The sequence below is a fragment of the Oryctolagus cuniculus genome, chromosome X (genome assembly GCF_051225735.1).
Source record: "Oryctolagus cuniculus isolate XC-2025 breed Fujian yellow rabbit chromosome X, ASM5122573v1, whole genome shotgun sequence".
Classification (NCBI taxonomy): domain Eukaryota; kingdom Metazoa; phylum Chordata; class Mammalia; order Lagomorpha; family Leporidae; genus Oryctolagus; species Oryctolagus cuniculus.
The window spans coordinates 85,614,761-85,633,854 of record NC_142888.1 but is presented as its reverse complement, the minus strand read 5'-3'; the positions used below and the strand labels follow the sequence as shown (position 1 = coordinate 85,633,854).

The window sequence follows — 19,094 nt, the reverse complement described above, 5'->3', positions numbered from 1 at the left end:
AATCTGGATTTTCTAGCTGTACTTTGTGGTTGAAAATTAGCAGCAGAGTGTTTCTATATCTATCAAATCATGTGTATGTGCCTACTATTTCTCTGAGCCATTGTTTTTTAGGAACCTTCCTTTTTTCTTTGTCTCCTTTTTACCTGTGTTAGAATCTTTTTGGAAGTTCCCTTATACCATTCTATTTGTATAGCTCTAAAACAGTATTTTAGAAAAATAACCCTAAGGGCAAGTTTGGCTTAGGATGCTATTTAGGACATGCACATACATCAGAATGCCTATGTTCAAGTCCCAGCTCCACTTCTGATTCCAGCTTCCTGCTAATGTGTGCCCTGGCAGGCAGCAAGTGATAACTGAAATAGTTGAGTCTGTGATACCTACATGGAATAATTGGATTGAGTTCACAGCTCCCAACTTCAGTCTGGTTGGGCCCAACTGCTACAGGCATTTAGGGAGTGAACCAGCAAATGGAATCAACCTCTCTCCTCACTCTCACTCTCCCCCCTCCCCCAATAAACTGGATGAATAATTTTTTTTTGTTTTCTACATTTTTATTTTTTAAAGTTTTTGTATTCTAAAATCAGAGTTAGAGAGAGGGAGAGGCAGAGAGAGAGAGAGAGAGAGAGAGAGAGAGAGAGATCCTCCATCTGATGGTTCATTCCCCAAATGGCTGCAACAGCCAGAGATGGGCCAATGGGCCGATCTGAAGCCAGGAGCCAGGAGCTTCCACCATGTCCCCTATGTGGGTGCAGAGGCCCAAGCACCTGGGCCATCCTCCACTGCTTTCCTAGGCCATTAGCAGGGATCTGGATTGGAAGTGGAACAGCTGGGACACAAACCAGCACCCATATGGGATGTCGCGGATAGTGGCTTTACCTGCTATGCCACCACACCAGCCCCTGCTGTGATTTTTTAAAATTAAGCTTATATAAACTACATCATAATCTACTTTTATTTTGCATTATTGTGCTTAATTTTAGTGTCAAATTACACATTTCTTGTACTACACTCTAAGTTCTGAGACTGAATTCAGTTAATATTTGAGTCTCATAGTAGCACACAGAGTAGACAGCCAGTCTGTTATTAGTCAAATGGAAGGTGTGTCAACAATTTATTTTTCAAGAAATGTATTTTTTAGGAAATTTTGTTGGGGCTGGTACTGTGGTATAGTGGGCAAAGCCGCCATCTGCAGTACTGACATCACACATGTGCACCGGCCTAAGCCCCAGCTTCTCCACCTCTGATTCACCTCCCCACTTATGTGCCTGGGAAAGCAGTGGAGGATGGCCCAAACTCCTGGGCCCCTGCATCCACGTGAGGGACCCGGAGGAAGCTTCTGGCTTCTGGCTTCAGACCGGCCCAGCTCTGGCTGCCACGGCCACCCAGGGAGTGAGCCAGTGGATGGAAGATCCCATTCTCCCTCTCTATCTCTCCTTCTGATTCTCTGTAACTCTGCCTTTCATGTAAATAAATAAATCTTCAAAAAAATAATTTTTGTTTATTTGAAAAGCATAAAGAAAGAGACAGAGATACATCTGGATGAATAAAATTTTTAAAAGAAAATAATTATGTGCAAAATAACAATCCTGCTTTGCAATCTTTGATATGTTTTACCTACATTTATAAACTTCTGTTCCTTTATGTTCTGTATGCCTGATGAACTGCAAGGACTTTACTTATTTAGTTCTTTTTGGTTTTGGAATAGTATGTCCTCATAAATTTCTAGATTTCTGCTCTGTGACAGGACATTACTCTTTCATTTGCTATCAATTATCAGTGATCCTTTTTTTTCAGATATGAGATTGTATTCCAACAGCAAGTGGGAACTGAAGATATATACCTGGGATTGACAAGAAAAGATCCTTCAACAGCGTGTTGTAATGAACTAGTGGTAAGCCTCTCCTCCCAACAAATTTTCTATATGACTGTTATAGCCAAATTGACTGACTACTGTATGCATAATATTATAGGCAATAAATAGTGTGTGGTTGCTGTATTTCAGGTATAGGGGAATAATAGGATAGATAGCTAAAATTGGTAATATGTTCAAAATAAACTGTTTATATGTGTTGGATAAAATTTACAAATGAACCAAATAAAATCATATGACAAGCACAATTTCTGGTCCTATTAAAATGACCTAATCTGATTGGACTGAATTTTCTGTCACTCTAATTCTGTACTGTGCCTGCCATCTGATTGGTTAACTTCTGTGAGCTGGCAGGCAATCAGAATGAAATATTTCCTTCTTTGAATCTGTCTCATGTCTTATTTCTGTATTTCTTGTAATGACTCAGCTTGCAATGAGAAATTTAAAATGTATTTTATTCTTAATCTTTGGATCTGAACTTATTTATGACTTAAAATACTAATAGAACATCTAAAATATTACTTGTCTTCCTTATCCAAAGGGCACTGTAGCTTGCTGGAGTGCATCCTTTGCCAATCACAGCTTCTATATAACATTAACAGCAATACCAACAATACCAGTGATACTACCTTATTTTTGCTTGTTTGATTCTCATAGTGATCTTGTTGAAAAGTCTGGGCCTCATCTAAGGTGTGGAATTCAACTAATTTTGGCAACATATACAAGAAATTCTGGTATTAAAATTTGTTTATTGAGATCAGGGACTGTGCTTCTATCTTTTTCCATCCTATCTCACAGTACATTACAGAATACTGAAGTACCTACAAGAAATGCTTAGTGTTTTTCCTTAAGCAAATGATAAATGGAATCTCTTTTGCTCGAACTTTAGGCTTTCTCTTATTAGTTGAATCAAGTAATATAATGGGAACAGTGACAAAGTACCTCAGGAAATTTTTCAAACTCTAATGAGTTAAGGTTTCAAGTGATCTTGAAGTAATTAGCTCCCAGGGTTTTACCAGTAATATTCAAATTTCTTTCTCTTAAGTTACTGTGAAATTACATTTTTGATGTCTAGTGTTGAGGACTGCTCTCAACTCTAGAAATTCTAGGCCCTAAATAAATAAAATTGTCGTAAGCCTTTCCATTTCTCTCATACAAATTGCTACTAGTTTTAATAAATAAAGGTATCCTGAATGAAGAATGTTGGAAATCAAATCACACCTCATAAAAGCAATATACAGTTTATCTAAATCTCAATAAATACATCAGAAGAAACTTCATCCTTTCCTCTGAATTTACAGTTGACTTGGGAGACCAAGCTAACATAAATGAACTAATGTTTTTAACAATTAACCTCAGTGTGGACAATTGTAAGACTACCAGGAATTCAAGTTCGGATAAGTCATGGACACCACTTCAGGGTAGCAGCAAAGAGGACACTTGTTGGTGCTTTGGCACTTGGCCATTTCTGTGTCATTCTTTTTTCTCTCTATTTACTTTTTTCTCTTTGTCCTTTATGTTTCTTCATTTATTCAATCTTTAAATACTTAGTGAATGCAGCTATGTACCAAATATTGTCCTAAATAGTAGAGATGCAAAGATATATAAGAAGCAGTCCATTGTCTTCACGAAATTTATACTAAAGGAGATAGATACCTAACAAATCTGTCAGTATGGTAAATACATATTTAGAGGCATATATCAGGTGCATGGTGACATAAAGAAGGAAGGGGCCAACACTGTTTGAGTGGATAGGATTTTTTTTTACAGGCAGAGTGGACAGTGAGAGAGAGAGAGAGACAGAGAGAAAGGTCTTCCTTTGGCGTTGGTTCACCCTCCAATGGCCGCTGCAGTTGGCGCGCTGCAGCCGGCGCACCGCGCTGATCCAAAGGCAGGAGCCAGGTGCTTATCCTTTTCTCCCATGGGGTGCAGGACCCTAGCACTTGGGCCATCCTCCACTGCACTCCCGGGCCACAGCAGAGAGCTGGCCTGGAAGAGGGGCAACCGGGACAGAATCCGGCACCCTGACCGGGACTAGAACCCGGTGTGCCGGTGCCACTAGGTGGAGGATTAGCCTATTGAGCCACGGCGCCAGTCGAGTGGATAGGATTTTGACAGTGGATGAAATTCCAAGAAAGGTTTTCCATGCAAAGATAAGATTACATGGAAAGGTATCCAGGCTGAAATTGTGTGGCATATTTGAGTAAGCAGTGAGTATAACAAAAGCAAAGCCACTGCTTTTGACTCCAGTATACCATATTGGTTTGCTGGTTTGAATCCTGTCTGTCCCACTTCTAATCCAGTTCCCTGCTAATGCACCTGAGAAGGCGACAGAAGATGGCCCTACTAAAAAATCCATGTGTAAGTTTTTCATAAAATACATTTTCATTAATATTTTAAGTACCTTTGTATTTCATGCTCAAATTCATATGCTTGTTATTCATGTTAATAATAATACAGTATTTCCTGGAAACTAAAACATTATCAAATTGTAAATGTGCTATTTATTTAATGACAACACTTTAGAGGAAACAAAGTTGGTGCATTCCCACATTAAATGTACACATTGATTGTGTGATGCATCCCAATATCAGAAACATTAACTGTGGGAGAAATTACACATTATAATTGGCTAAACATATTATTTGGGTCCTGAACCTGGTCAATATGTAGCAATATGAGTAAAATCCAGCGACTTTAAAGAAAAAAAAACCCTTGTTTAAGCTGATGAAAGAAATAGTACAGTCTGTTTAAGTACATGGAGTGATTTGGGATTTAAACATGCACAGGAACCACCCTTTCCTTGACCTTCCCCAAATTCCAAATAAGAAAGCAATGTTTATGAATCCCAAGACACAATAATGGCCCTAAACACAATTCTGAGTTAAGAAAATAAACATCTTCAGCAAAGCTTCCTTTTAACCCCAATCCCAAGGAACCTCATCACTTCAGTTCCACCTGCCTTATTGTGACCCTCTGCTGCTTTGCTTCCCAGTGTGTAGCTATCAAGTTTCCCTTGATTTAATCCATATTTAGTTATTTTAAAACTAAAGCTAAATCTATAGGTACAAGTTCTTTTTTTTTTTGCATTTTATTTTTTTTAACTTTTATTTAATGAATATAAATTTCCAAAGTACGATTTATGGATTACAATGGCTTCCCCCCCATACCGTCCCTCCCACCCACAACCCTCCCCTTTCCCACTCCCTCTCCCCTTCCATTCACATCAAGATTCATTTTCGATTATCTTAATATACAGAAGATCAGCTTAGTATACCTTAAGTAAGGATTTCAACAGTTTGCTCCCACACAGAAACATAAAGTGAAAAATAATAGATGATTTTTTTTAAATGATGATGAAATCAGATCAGACCTATTGTCATGTTTAATCCCAGTGAGAGTCAAGTTGGGAGTTGATAATTTCTTTCTTTTTTTTTTTTTACAGAAGATCAGTTTAGTATGCATTAAGTAAAGATTTCAACAGTTTGCACCCCCATAGAAACACAAAGTGAAATATATTGTTTGAGTACTCGTTATAGCATTAAATCTCAATGCACAGCACATTAAGGACAGAGATCCTACATGAGGAGTAAGTGCACAGTGACTCCTGTTGTTGAATTTACCAATTGACACTCCTGTCTATGGCATCAGTAATCTCCCTATGCTCCAGTCATGAGTTTCCAAGGCTATGGAAGCCCTCTGAGTTCTCCGATTCTTATCTTGTTTAGACAAGGTCATAGTCAAAGTGGAGGTTCTCTCCTCCCTTCAGAGAAAGGTACCTCCTTCTTTGAAGACCTGTTCTTTCCACTGGGATCTCACTCACAGAGATCTTTTGCCAGAGTGTCTTGGCTTTCCATGCCTGAAATACTCTCATGGGCTTTTCAGCCAGATCCGAATGCCTTTAGGGCTGATTCTGAGGCCAGAGTGCTATTTAGGACATCTGCCATTCTATGAGTCTGCTGAGTTGTTTTCCTTTAGCTGCCAAACCTTTAAAATGTGTCTATGAGAAAGTCTAACATATAAAACACAAAGGGGCTTCAGAATATTTATGGAAAGATGGAATCAGAAGGAAAGTTTATTTTGGTGCAAAAAAATGGAAATCCATGCACAGTTTTTTCCCATAATGTACATTTCTATGAACTTTGTGAAGATCCTTTATAAAAGTACCACTGCCTTGATTAAAAAGGTACAATCCCCATTCCTGCCATGAGGCAGCCCTTAGGTGAATGGCTGGGGTTCTTTGAAACACAATTTGAAAGATGCTGATTTAGTCTCTGCTCCTTATATTACAATTGAGAAACAAAGGTCAGATGTGCATGTTACCAAATACTCATGTAATTTAAGGGAAGGATAGTAATAAGGCTAGAGGGCTTCTTGTTTTTAGGTAACATACATGTTTTCCATTAAACCTCATAAGTAGAAGGCCCTTAAGTTATTTTTACTTTATTTCATTTTATGGTCCCTTCCATCCTCTATCTATATTCCCCATCCTTCCCCTAAAGACTCCCAAAGTAATTGGCTAGATATATATCTTTGAGCACATATGTATTATTGTTTTCTATAATTTATTAAATTCAACAAATATGTATGAAGCACTTACTATACACCATATGCTGAGAGTTAGATACTAGAGATACAGTGTTGAACAAAATAGACATGATTCTCCTTCTGTCAAGGAATTTTCTGGCAAGACTTCAAACAATCCATAAGCAGCAATGCAGTGGCAGCTACTTGATGGACTTGCCAGGCTCTCATAGACTCATACAATAAAGAAAAAATGACCCCAAAAGTTTATTACTTAGAGGAAGTACTTACTTGCAGTTTGTTACTTACACAAGCAGTATTAGCGAGATCAGTATATCTTTGTCCATAGGATGGATGACATCGAAGCAAAGGAGTCAGATGGAAGGTGACATGAGCAGTGGAGCTCGTGTTGCTCAAAAGCCAACTCTAAACTCCAGCTGGCTGTTTTATAGTGTGTTTGTTTGTACCCAAGGGGAGAAAATGTTAAAAGTTCTTTGCCAAACTGGAAAAAGGGAGTATGATGAGCAACTACCCGCTGGCAGCCTCCCACAAGATAGGGAGTCTCCCACAAGGTAGAGATTCAGAAAAGAAACAACACTGAGGCAGTTTCTTTTGTCTTTCTCTTTCCTGGGAGGATCACAAGATGTTCTGCCAAGACCTGGATCACGCTGTAAGTGAACTTTATCCATGTAGCCGATGTGGATAGTGCAAGTTAGCTAGAGTGCCATAGTGGAGACATTTTCCCACATATGCATTCCGTGAATTAACATTTTGTCTTAGTTGTTTTCACTTAACATAATGTAATAATAACAATAGCAAATAATTTATGTAATGCTTATTATGTCCTGGGCAATTCTCTAAATATTTTAAACATAGTAGCTCATTAATCCCTATACCACCCTATGAAGTAGGTGCTATTATTACTCCCATTTTACAGCTGAGGTCACTGAAGTACAAATAAGTAAAGTAATTAACACAAGGTCACACATTTAAAGTCTGGCAGAGTTGAATCCAGGCAGTGTGTGCAGAGTGGGTGCAAAGAAAAGGAGAGGAAGTCCAAGCTGATTTCACAATAGAGGTACCATTTTGACCTGAAAATCTGAAGGAAACATAACAATTTGTTAGGCAGCGAAGGGCAAAAAGGTGTCCAATCAAAGAGAATAGCATGAACAAAGGCATAGTGCTATAAAAGTAGGTGGTGATCATGAGAACTATTTGTGAATGTTCTTGGAGCCTCAGAATGCACTGACATGGAATAATAGAGAAAACAAAACAGAAAATGTAGCTTAGGGCTAGTTGTAAAAGCCTTTAATGTCCTACCATGTGCTATGAACTGAATTGTGTCCCCTTAAGATTCATACACAATGGGAGCCCTAGCTCCCATTGTGATGGTAGCTGGAGATGGGATCTTTGAGGAGTAGTTAGGTTTATATGAGATCATGAGGTTGAGACTCTCATTATGGGATTAGCAACCTTATAAGAAGAGACACTAAAAGGCTTGCTTGCCCTCTCTCCACCATGTGAGGACACAGCAATAAGGCAGCCATCTTCAAGTTAAGAAGAGAGCTCTCACCATAACCCCACAGTAGTGACACCCTGATCTTACACTTCCAGCTTCCAAAACTGTGAGAAAAAAAACAACTGTTTAAACCACCCAATCTATGATATTTTTATTTTGGAAGCCCAAGCAGACTAAGACACCATGAAATTTGAGCTTTATTTTCTGGGCATTAGAGTTGGAATATGTTTTAAAGGAGACCAGTTAAATGACTGCATGTATATTTAGGACAACTCTAGTGGCAGTGTGAATGTTGGATTTGGTGTTGATTATGGTGGCAGGTAAGTGAAAGTTTGGGAGACTAGTAGTATGAAAACCAGTTATGCAGTTGTACTAGACCAGGTGAGAGAAGAGCTTGTATTGTGGCAGTGGGAACAAAGGAAAAAAGAAATGCTCCAGTAGACATTTTGGAGGAAATACTAATAGGACTTGGAAAGTGATCAAATGTGATATGTAAAGGAAAAACAAAAGTTAGATTTCTAGCCTAGGTGACCACGTGAACAGTGATGGCACTAATCAAGATATGGGAATGTGGCCGGCGCCGTGGCTCAATAGGCTATTAGCCTCCACCTTGCGGCGCCGGCACCCCAGATTCTAGTCCTGGTCCGGGCGCCAGAATCTGTCCTGGTTGCTCCTTTTCCAGGCCAGCTCTCTGCTGTGGCCAGGGAGTGCAGTGGAGGATGGTCCAAGTCCTTGGGCTCTGCACCCCATGGGAGAAAAGGATAAGCACCTAGCTCCTGCCATCGGATCAGCGCGGTGCGCCGGCCACAGTGCGCCAGCTGCAGCGGCCATTGGAGGGTGAACCAACAGCAAAGGAAGACCTTTCTCTCTGTCTCTCTCTCTCACTGTCCACTCTGCCTGTCAAAAAAATATATATATAAAAAAAGATATGGGAATGTAACATGGTCACATTGAATAGTTGAGTTAGAAGTGGTTTTCATTTCTTTTTCTCCTCTGGATTTCCCACAGTATTTTACATTTACCACCCATTACTTTCAGAATGAGAGTAAGCAATCAAAGCGTGGTTTTGTTGCAGTGATGGGGGCATGGAATGAAAAGGGGAAAAGATAGTTCTAGGAGAAAGGTAATGCGGTTTGTTTATATTGAGTTTGAAGTGCTAGTGGGAAATCTTGTTGGAAATGTCCAGTGGACTATTAGAAATAGAAATCTATATGGACCTCAAGGAGGAAAGGATTTGAAGATGTTTATTTTCAGAGTTGATGATGTTTATGCTTTACAGGTGTTAGAATATATTGCCTCAAAGTGCTGGCTTTGCATCAGCCTTGAAATGAAGCAGAGCTTATTTTAAGAGGGATGCTGTGAAAGTTGTAGGAATGGGGCTAACTGTGAACAAAATAGATGGCCATTGGAATGGGTCAACAATCAGAGACAGAATTCAAGCAGAAGCATTGTAGATTCTTACTTCAGTTCTAGAGCAGCTGTTGAAAACCAACAGGATCAGTGAAGTGAGGTTGGGATTGTGGCATAGATTTAGAGATACAAAGAAAGATAACGGAGGATGTAAAAAAAAATCTGTTATATAAACAAACTAGGAAAGAATAAGAATCTGTCTACCCACGAGGACAGGATTTACTGAGGTAGCAGACCTCTTGGGTCCCAATTGAAGAGTATCGGAAAGGAAACTATAGGTATCAAAGATATGTAGGAAGGTAGATTGCCTTCTCCATATGACTATTTGTGTCAGGTTATGGGATGAATACCCTGGGGATATGGGTCAGCAGATTTCCATTTTCACTGTTGAGTCATGAACAGCAGACTATTTGTAAAATCTAAAAAATGAACGGGACTAGGATCATCGGTATTCTTCCCAATGGCCCATTGCTTGTTCTAGGAGAAGAGAAAATAAGCCTACACATAGCCTGGTTTTGTTTTTTGAGCTATATGTATACATAATATTTTGGTGCATTTATTTCAATGGATCTATGTTGATAAGAGAACATTCTGATGTGACCTAAAAACAAATGATTATGCCTCTTTTTTTGTTTTTCATGGTCACCTCCTCCCTGGAATATGAGCCCTCCCCAGCCGCTAAACCTCACTGAGAATGGGGAGAAGGGGACTGTCAGCTATGGCATAGAAGTCAGTCACCATGTGGCACACACAACCAGGAGTCACATGTTTATAACACATATTTATCTCAGAAAGCACTATCAATCATTCTGCAGCAAAGTGTCTGCTCATCCTCTGAGAATTAACTTATTTTTTGAATAGTGTACTTCTCAAATCCTAATTTCTCTTTCAAGATTAAAACAATCACGTTCGTTTACTTTTACTGAATAAATTCAGCTGCTTGATAAAGAAATGTATTGTTGTTTTCCTTTTAAAATTCTAGAGGAGGGATGCCTGTTTTGATAGGCTTCCTGATTTTGCTGACCTTATTTGATTGGTTACATATCAGACCATGGGGCAGGGAGAAGGATATTTGAGTTATAATATGATTACTTATTTCAGCTCAAGGCAGCATAGTAAACCTTTAATTAAATTTCCAATAATTCTCTAAGTAATATACACACATTTATAGTTAGTATAACACTCCTTCATAATGATGATGGTGGTGAGAGAGGAAATTAATATTTCCTAAAAAGCTGTATATTTTTGATCATGAAAGTAATATATATGTAAAAATGTTAAATACTTAAATTAGAGTTGAAAATAAATGTTTGCCATAATGAGATAGAGAAATAGAGACAGAGAGCGTTTGAGGGGTAGAATAAGGTTGGATTCCTTAAACATATTACTTGGTGATAAAAACCAGTGATTTTATTTTTATTATATAATTTTGGTAATGTTTCATTAAAATATCTGAATCACATGGCCTGGAATCCTTGAGCTGAAACTAGCAGAAACTTCTGATAACATGTGAACAGATTTACAGGTTGACCTTGAACAACACCAACACCTGAGGGATGAATAGAGGAGACGCTTAGAAGAGTATTCAGAGATGGGAGAAAAACCATGTCTACTGTTATAGGGAAGTAACACAGGAGTAGGATGCAGAAGGAACTTTTAAGTTTGTTAGTTGAGAAGCCCTTTTGGTGGTCTTTAAAAGAGCTCAGTTTCAATGTCATAGCCAACACCAGTTTGATGATAAGTGCATAGAAGTGAGGAAGAGAAGGGAACAAATAGAGATTATTCTTTGAGGGAATTTATCAGTGAGGAGGAGGGGAGAGAGGACATAGTTGTTGAGACAAGATTTAAGAGCATTTTTTGTTTTTTTGTTTATTTTTTAAGATTAGAGTCTCAAATATGCTTTCAAGCTGATGACAAGGACTCATTATTCACCTATTCATGTAGCATTTTAGTACCTACTGTGTGTCTCTAGAGCCAGTGAACAAACAACAGTGAAAAGGTAGCCTTGTTACGGGCCCTTAGCAGCCTTTTAGAAAAGGATGGAGATATTTTCAGTTGTTAGAATGATTACAAAATGTCCTTATCATCTAGTATGAAACAGCCAAGAATACCTTAAATCTTACAATAAGAGGGATAGTCCTGAAAAATGAACACTTGCTTTATACAAAATTCCAGTATTTCTTCCCTCTAGTTTAGAAAAACTGATTAGAAAAAGAGAGATTGAAGTGAAAGATGGACACTCAGCAGGATTCCACCCTGTAGACTACACCCACTTTCTTAAAACATGATTTTCTCATTACTTTAATGACCCAACTCTCTCCTGATTTTCTCCCAAAATCAGTGGGCATTCGTTCTCTCCTTTGCCCCCAAATCACTGGTTCTTTCTCTTCTGCCTGAAGTTCTCTAGATATTTTTCTCTATCTTTCCTTTTTGTTCCTTGGCTTTAAGTACTATGTATCTCTGTTGTCTCAACTTCTCCTATGAGATTCAGATTGGTGTAACCAGCTGCTTACTTTGCATCTCCCACTTGTTTAACAGGCAACATAAACCTAACATGTCCAAAACAGAACTCTGATTTTCCCCAAACCTCTTTTTCATTCATCTTCCTCATGGCAGCAAGTACCATTGCTCAAACTAAAAACCTAAATCACCCTTCATTCCTCTTTCCTTTGTACTTCATATTCAATCCATTGGCAGTTTTTACTGGCTCCGTCTTCAAAATACATTTTAAATCTAGCTAATATTCATTATTACTGCAACTGCTATCACTTTTCAAAGCATCACCAAGTCTCACGTGGGCCATTATGATTCTCTCCTTACTCAACTCCTTGTTTGACTCTTGTTTTCCAACAGCACTTCCACAGAGTGTAAAACATTCTATTTAAAAGTAAATCAGTCACATACTGTTTTTCTCAGAACCCTCAATGACTTCCTCATGCACTTGGAAAAATTCCTGAACTCCTTGTTTTCATCTATGAGGCCCTATATTATCTGATCCTTACCTATATTATCTGATCCTTTTAGTTTCATCTGATACTATATTTTCTTCCTTCATTTATTATGTTCTACTTATGATTCTCATCTTTCTGATCCTTTGATATGCCAAACTGTTTCCTTATTCCTTGCTATTAATTCCATTTTTAATGTTCTTCCCTCAGATAATGATAATTTTACTTCCTCCTTTCTAATATCTCCTATTTCTTTCTTAATTGCATCAGTTAGTACCTCCAGAACTATATTATGTAATAATAGTGAATATTGAATGTTATTTCTTATGTATCAGTTTAGTTAGAATGGTTCTGGTGTTTCTTCATTCAGTTAGATACCGAATTATGTTTATGTGAAAAGGAAATAGTCATCTATTTTGATTTTAAGAGTTCAAAGCAAGAACTCTTTAATTTAATTTAATCTAATGCCTTTTTAACATTTGTGGAAATCATATTTTTATTTTTGATCTATTAGTAAGTTATAATATTAGTAAATTATAGAAACATAAAACTAATTTTGATCCAACCTTGCACTCATTCATTCATTTACTCAACAAATATTTATTGAGCATCTATGTTATGCCAAGTACTTTTCTAAGCATTGATGATACCACAGTAAATGAAATACAAATATCAATGCCATAAAATAGCATATCATCTTGTGTGAGAAATCAATGAACAAAATAAATACATACATTTTATGGTACAATAGAAGGTAAAAATGTTGTGAAGAGAAAAGGAGCAGGGGGATGTGATAAGGATTACCACAATTGATAGTGGCTGCGATTTAAATATTGTGGTTACGAAAGTCCACTAAGAAGACAATGAAGTTAGGTTCAGATGCTCAAAAGGTGATCTAAATAAATATTTAAATTACCAAGACTTAAAATATGATGTAATGTTAGAAATATCAATAGAGAACAAAGAGCTATTCTTAGAGAAATAGGGAGAATTTCCCAGTAATTGATAGATGATTCTAAAAGAAGGGAGATGAGTGGTGCTACAGTGTGACAACATGAGATTGTTCTTTTTTTAATTTTTTTGTTTTGACAGGCAGAGTGGACAGTGAGAGAGAGAGACAGAGAGAAAGGTCTTCTTTTTTTCCGTTGGTTCACCCCCTCAATGACCGCCGCGGCCAGTGCGCTGCAGCCGGCACACTGCGCTGAACCGAAGCCAGGAGCCAGGTGCCTCTCCTGGTCTCCCATGCAGGTGCAGGGCCCAAGGACTTGGGCCATCCTCCACTGCACTCCCTGGCTACAGCAGAGAGCTGGACTGGAAGAGGAGCAACCGGGACAGAATCCGGTGCCCCGACCTGGGCTAGAACCTGGGGTGCCGGCGCCAAAGGCGGAGGATTAGCCCATTGAGCCGTGGCGCCGGCCGAGATTGTTCTATTATATATATGTAAAGCGTACAACATGATGTTTTAATAGACATATACATTGGAGCCAGCACTGTGGCATAGCGGGTGAGGTTGCTGCCTGCAGTGCCAGCATCCCATATGGGCACTGATTTGAGTACCAGATGCTCCACTTCCGATCCAGCTCTCTGCTATGGCCTGGGAAGGCAGTAGAGGATGGCCCAGGTCCTTGGGCCTCTACACCCACGTGGAAGGCCTGGAGGAGGCTCCAAACCCCTGGCTTCAGATCGTCCCAGCTCTAGCCACTGTGGCCATTGGGGGAATGAACCAGCAGGTAGAACACTCTCTCTCTCTCTCTCTCTCTCTCTCTCTCTCTGACTCTGACTCTCTGTAATTCTACCTCTCAAATAAATAAATAAATCTTTAAAAAATAGACATATACGTAATGAAATAATGACTACAGTCAAGCCAATTACTATACATCATTTAATGTAGTTACCATTTATTTGTGTATAAGAGCACCCAAAATTCAACTGTTTTAAAAATTTTTCAGTATACAGTATTATTAACTGTAGTCCTCATGCTATATTTAGATCTCTAGAGTTATTTATCTGTTTTTAAAGATATATTTACTTATTTGAAAGTCAGACTTACAAAGAGAGAGTGGGAGAGACAGAGATATCTTCTATCCACTGATTCACTCCCCCAAATGGCCACAACAGCCAGGGCTGGGCCAGGCTCAAGCCAGGAGCCAGGAGCTTCATCCAGGTCTCCCACATGGGTGCAGGGGCCCAAGCACTTGGGCCATCTTGTGCTGCTTTCCAGGCACATTAGCAGGGAGCTTGATCAGAAGCGAAGCAGCCAGGACTCAAATCAGCACCTATATGGGATGCTGGCACTGCAGACAATGGCTTAACCTGCTGCACCACAGTGCCGATCCCAGATTTATTCAAATTACATAATCAAAACTCTGTTACTCTCTGGCCTGAATCCCTCTACTCTTCTCCCTCTGGTTACCACAGTTGTACTCTCTGTTTCTACGTATTTGACTTAAAAAAAAAGATTTATTTTTATTTGCTTGAAAAACAGAGAGAGAGAGAGAGAGAGAGAGAGAGAGATCTTCCATCCACTGGTTCACTCTCCAAATGGCTGCAATGGCTGGAGCTGAGCCAATCTGATACCAGGGGCCAGGAGTCTCTTCCAAGTCTTCCACGTGGGTGCAGGGGCCCAAGGATTTGTACCTTCCTCTGCTGCTTTCCCAGGTGCATTAGCAGGGAGCTGGATCAGAAATGAAGCATCCAGGACTCGAACTGGCACCCATATGGGATGCTGGCATTGTAAGCCAGGGCTTTAACCTGTTGTACCACAGCACCAGCCCCGTTTTTGACTTTTTAAAGCTTCCACATATAAGAGATATTATGCCGTCTTTTTCTTTCCTGTGTCTGGCTTTGTTCACTTAGCATGATGCAAAACATGAGCTTTTTTTAAAAACTGGATGAAAGAAGATGAGGGAAAAACAGGCACCAACTGAGACAACTCTAGGGGAAGCAGAGTCATCAGGAGATCCAGATTTCAGTTACATTAAAAAGCTAAAGAGATGGAGCTGGCACTGTGCCATAGCAGGTAAAGTCACCGCCTGTAGTGCCAGCATCCCCTATAGGAGCCAGTTGGAGTCCCAGATGCTCCTCTTCTGATCCAGCTCCCTGCTAATGCACCTGGGAAAGCAGCACAAGATGACCCAAGTCCTTGGGCCCCTGCACCCATGTGGAATACCCAGAAGAAGCTCCAGACCCCTGGCTTCGGTTTCAGCCCAGCTCGGGCTGTTGTGGCCATTTGCGGAGCCATCCAGTGGAGGGAAGACCTCTCTCTCTATCTGCTTCTCTGTAACTCTGCCTTTCAATTTTTTTTAAGCTAAAGAGAATATTCTAAGAGAATAAACGATAAGGGGTTGTGTACTGTGTCCCAAATGACCTGATGGAAGAGTTTCAGGAGTCGATGAAGGGTGAAAAATTGAGACAAATAGGAGATATGACAAGCAATATGCTAATTACTGTGTGATAAGGACTGACTTTGGAGTTTGAAGCTTCTTGTGGTTATTCACAGATAGAGGTAAAAGTATAATCAACTAATTTTGATGGTCTCAAGTCCGATAGTGATGGTAAGGCTGTGAGTGTTTGGGGGTGAGAATGGATGCCACAGTAGGTATGGAGGCCTATGGATGAATGTTCTTACCCCAGAAAGAATTGAGCTTACTCTTAACTCCTGCAATAAGAGAAGACTCATGCTTCTGTAATCTAGCTTTTTTTTTTTTTTAATAAGGTAAACCAATGCCGTTGGTTCACCCTCCAATGGCCGCCGCGGCCGGCGCGCTGCGGCCGGTGCACTGCGCTGATCCGATGGCAGGAGCCAGGTACTTCTCCTGGTCTCCCATGGGGTGCAGGGCCCAAGCACTTGGGCCATCCTCCACTGCACTCCCTGGCCACAGCAGAGAGTTGGCCTGGAAGAGGGGCAACCGGGACAGAATCCGGTGCCCCGACCGGGACTAGAACCCAGTGTGCCAGCGCCGCTAGGTGGAGGATTAGCCTAGTGAGCCGTGGCGCCGGCCTGTAATCTAGTTTTTTAAAAAGACAAGCATAATAATATGGTACTAGAATGTCTTAAGAGGGTAACATTATGGAAAACATTATGGAAAAAGTTGATCTATTGGTTTTGTGTGCTGGTTTTAGAGGATATATACTATGTTTTTATTCTTCAGAGGTAAATATTTAATTTCTTTTTTAAAGATTATTTATTTATTTGAAAGGCAGAGTTAAAGAGAGAGAGGCAAAGACAGAGAAAGAGAGAGAGGTCTTCCATCCGCTGGTTACTCCCAAGATGGTCGCAACAGCTAGAGCTGTGCCAATCTGAAGCCAGGAGCCAGGAGCATCTTCTGTGTCTCCCCCGTGGGTGCAGGGCCCCAAGGACTTGGGATGCCTTCTACTGCTTTCCCAAGCCATAGCAGAGAGCTGGATCAGAAATGGAGCAGCCGGGACTCAAATTGATGTCCATATCTGATGCCAGCACTGCAGGCGGAGGCTTTACCTCCTACAACACACTGACAGCCCTTAGATAATTTCAAAGTAGAGATCTGCTACTTTTTTTTTTCATTTTTCTACAGATTATTATTGCTCATGAGAGTTTTTATAAAAGGCTTAGTATGTCTGGAGTACGAAAAAAAAAACCCACACGTGTTTCTATAGTTCAACAATAATATTGAATCACTGGATCAATTCATAATAAAACCCACACAAACTTTTCCTGTTCCTCAAAATTGCTTAATGTTGCTAAGTTTCAAATGGAAGCCCAAAGAGTCTTAACTTTCCTAATGCTCAAATACATTCAGAGTAGTTGCCGTATTTCCATAATATGGACATATTTTTCTAATATCTAGAATCAGGGGCCAGTGCTGTGGTGCAGCAGGTTAAACAACTGCCTGTAGTGCTGGCATCCCAGATGGGAGCCAGTTAGAGTCCTGGCTGTTCCACTTCTGATCCAGCTCCCTGCTAATGTGCCTGGGAAAGCAGTGGAAGGTGGCCTAAGACCTTGAGCCCCTGCTCCCACATGGGAGACCCAGATGAAACTTCTGGCTCCTGTCTTCAACCTGGCCCAGCCTCAGCTGATGCGGCCATTTAGGGAGTGAACCATCAGATGGAAGGTCTCTCTCTCTCTCTCTCTCTCTTCAACTCTGACTTTCAAATAAATCAATCTTTTAAAAAGTCTAAAAAATTTTAAAAAATCTAGAACCCATAAATTAATTTAGAATAGCTTTCAAACTTCCAGACTAAACTTTTATGAATATTTTATTCTTCTCTGAAGTTTTTGTAAATAGTGTAGACTGGCCAAGTTACATATAAGATATTTTTTACTTCTTCTTCCCTTTTGGTAGTGACAAAGTGACATTTCAAGTGGAAACCTAGATGGGATGACCTCTATGGAACAATTGCTATTTGGTCTTCTCATGTCAGTTTTCAAATAACTTAGAATATGATCAGAGACACTTATCTGAGGAGATGGAGAGCCTCTATTAATAAGCTACAGATTGTCTTATAAATCTCTCATAAGAACAAGACAGGAAAGAAGAGATTTAAAACTCAATATGATAATCCCATAATAATAACACCCCCAAGGGAAAAAAGACTTTGGTATGGTGAGCCAACTCTGTTATAATACACATAGGATAATATTTGAAGTCAATGAAAACAACTTATAAGCACCTTGACCTATCTTTACCTCTCTTCAGGAAACCCTCAAAGTGAATTCCTGGAGAGAGACTAACCGAGTAGTTTCTAACTACTTGGCTGAAGAAAAGCTAAATTTTGGAGGAAGGGATCTCACAAACCATAAATTAATTGACTTTTTCCTGTTACTTTTTATTTGAAAGGCAGAGTTACAGAGAAAGAGGGAGAGAGATCTTCTATCCTCTGGTTCACTCCCAAATTGCCAGGCAAGATCCAGGAGTCAGGAGCTTCATCTGGGTCTCCCATATGGGTAGCAGGGGTCCAAGTACTTGGGCCATCTTCTGCTGCTTTCCCAGGAGCATTAGCGGGAGCCAGATCAGAAGTGGAACAGCTGGTGCTCATAGGGGATGCCAGTGTCATGGGCAGTGGCTTAAACCCCTGCACCATAACGCCAAACCCCTTTCCTGTCACTTTTTTTTTTTTGACAGGCAAAGTGGACAGTGAGAGAGAGAGACAGAGAGAAAGGTCTTCCTTTGCCGTTGGTTTATCCTCCAATGGCTGCCGCGGCCGGCGCACTGCGCTGATCCGAAGGCAGGAGCCAGGTGCTTATCCTGGTCTCCCATAGGGGGCAGGGCCCATGCACTTGGGCCATCCTCCACTGCACTCCCTGGCCACAGCAGAGAGCTGGCCTGGAAGAGGGGCAACCGGGACAGAATCCGGCACCCCAACCGGGACTACAACCCATTGTGCCGGCGCCACAAGGCGGAGGATTAGCCTATTGAGCCGCAGCGCCGGCCATCACTTTTTATTTACAAGACCAGAAGGCAGAAGTTTGAAAATTAGTGATGGGAACTGTGATAATCTGATTCCAAGATAGCCCTCAATGCTTCTTATCTGCTGATAGTCTTGCCTTTGTAAAATCCTCTCCCATATTGAATAGGACTGACCTGTATGACCAAATAGGATGTTACCGTGTCAAAGAGAATCATTTTTAAGGCTGCATTTTTTTTTCAAAAAGCCATTGTTTATGCCTTGGTCTTTTGGATCATTCATTCTGGGGGGAGAGCAGCAACTGTATCTTAAGCACACTTCAGAAACCCTATGGAGAAGTTCCTATGGTGAAGAACTGAGGCCTTCTGCCAAAAGCCGCATGAGTAAGCTATTGTGGATCCAGATCCTCTATCCCCAGTCAAACCTTCAATGTCTGTAA

At 40.2% G+C, this 19,094-nt stretch overlaps 2 protein-coding genes across 3 annotated transcripts in view; one reads left to right on the top strand and one right to left on the bottom strand.

Annotated features, from left to right (window-relative positions):
• The window catches only part of NUP62CL (nucleoporin 62 C-terminal like), a 109,054-nt gene extending 102,241 nt beyond the window's left edge, over positions 1-6,813 (bottom strand). For both annotated transcript variants that reach the window (XM_008272850.5, XM_008272852.5), the window contains exon 1: positions 6,704-6,813. The gene's annotated coding sequence lies outside the window, so the exon portion shown is untranslated. The remainder of the gene's footprint in view (positions 1-6,703) is intronic.
• Positions 1-19,094, top strand: part of DNAAF6 (dynein axonemal assembly factor 6) — a 54,936-nt gene that overhangs the window by 24,348 nt on the left and 11,494 nt on the right. The window contains exon 5 of the mRNA XM_008272848.5: positions 1,795-1,891. Within this exon, the coding sequence (XP_008271070.2) occupies positions 1,795-1,891 (97 nt within the window). The remainder of the gene's footprint in view (positions 1-1,794; positions 1,892-19,094) is intronic.